General features: G+C 72.6%; 1 protein-coding gene across 1 annotated transcript in view; it reads right to left on the reverse strand.

Annotated features, from left to right (window-relative positions):
* Positions 1–207: 207 nt before the first annotated feature.
* The window catches only part of CHLNCDRAFT_139218 (hypothetical protein), a gene marked incomplete at both ends in the record, with an annotated part of 2,720 nt that continues 1,667 nt past the window's right edge, over positions 208–1,260 (reverse strand). The window contains 4 exons of the mRNA XM_005842595.1: positions 208–304; positions 504–588; positions 782–869; positions 1,023–1,213. Of these exons, the coding sequence (XP_005842652.1) occupies positions 208–304; positions 504–588; positions 782–869; positions 1,023–1,213 (461 nt within the window). The remainder of the gene's footprint in view (positions 305–503; positions 589–781; positions 870–1,022; positions 1,214–1,260) is intronic.

The following is a 1,260-nucleotide window of genomic DNA, read 5'->3' on the forward strand; positions in this document are numbered from 1 at the left end:
CCGCGTGAGAATCCCGGCGCAGCCCAGCGCCGCCAGCGGAACGCCCACGCGCTCCAGGTCCATCACTGCTTGTGCAGGAGGGGCAGGAGGGGCAGGCAGGTCGGCAGGCAAGCGGGCACCTGCCTTCTCATGTGGCTTGCTGCCCTCTCTGCCCCCCCAACACACACCACCACCACCACCACCACCCTCCAGCCCCCAGCGGCGCACCTGGGTTGAAGACTATTGCCTCCCAGACCCGCACCAGCAGCTGCCACCAGGACCGTTCGTACATGGAGGCCTCGCCCAGGAAGGTGCGCGGGTACACCTGGCGGTACCAGGGGAGGAAAGGAAGAGAGGGCGGAGGCTGGGACCTGAGGACGGGGCAGGCAGGCAGGCGGGCAGGCAGGCAGGCAGGCACGCCCAGCAGGCAGGCGGGCAGGCGGAGGCAAGCAGCCCCGGCTCTGTGCGCTGCGGCGCTGCCAGAGGAGGGTAAAAAGGCGGGCGAGGGCGGCGCCGCCCCTCACCTGGAGGAACACAAAGGTCACCCAGCCCGCCGTCTCCGCCAGCTGCACCCTCACCACGAAGCGGAAGGCCAGGATGGCAACCAGGCTGCGGCCGGGGGGCGGCACGGCGGCAGGGGCGCGGGGCAGGCTGGAGGGGCGGGGCGGGGCAGCCGTGCGGCAGGGCAGCAGAGGCCGGCAAGCGGCCAGGCAGAGGCGGCGAGCCGGGCAGGATGCAGCAGGCGCACATCCAACCCGCGCCAGCCATCCGCCCACCCAACAGCGCCCACCCGCCCCCCCACCTCATCAGCACCAGCCCGCTCAGCAGGCGATCGTTGTAATCCCGCTCAAACCGCGCACTCTCGCGCGCCCACGCCTTGGCCAGCCGGTCTGCGAGGGGGGGCAGAGGCGCGAGCATGCCGCGGCGCGCGTCGGCGACCACAGCAGGCGCAGCGTGGCAGCGCGCGCGCCGGCGCCTGCGCTGGCCCCTCCAGCGACGCACGGCCCGCGCAGGGCGTGGTGCCAGCCAGCCAGCCGGCCCACCTTTGTTGTGCTCCAGGGCAGGGCCCACGCACTGCCTGCTGAACCTGGCGCCGCACTTTTCGTACTGCGTCTTGAATCGCCCGCTGCTGGGCAGGTGCTGGCGCGCCTCCCGGTCGAGAACCTCCTCACACTCCATCTCCGCCCGCTCGCACACAGAGGAGGAGGCGTATGTGTTGGCGGTGCGCCGCGCGCTGCACCGGCACGGCGTGGGGCGCATGTGGGTGTGTGTGGGTGGGGT

This window comes from Chlorella variabilis (genome assembly GCF_000147415.1).
Source record: "Chlorella variabilis unplaced genomic scaffold CHLNCscaffold_236, whole genome shotgun sequence".
NCBI classification, from domain to species: Eukaryota; Viridiplantae; Chlorophyta; class Trebouxiophyceae; order Chlorellales; family Chlorellaceae; genus Chlorella; species Chlorella variabilis.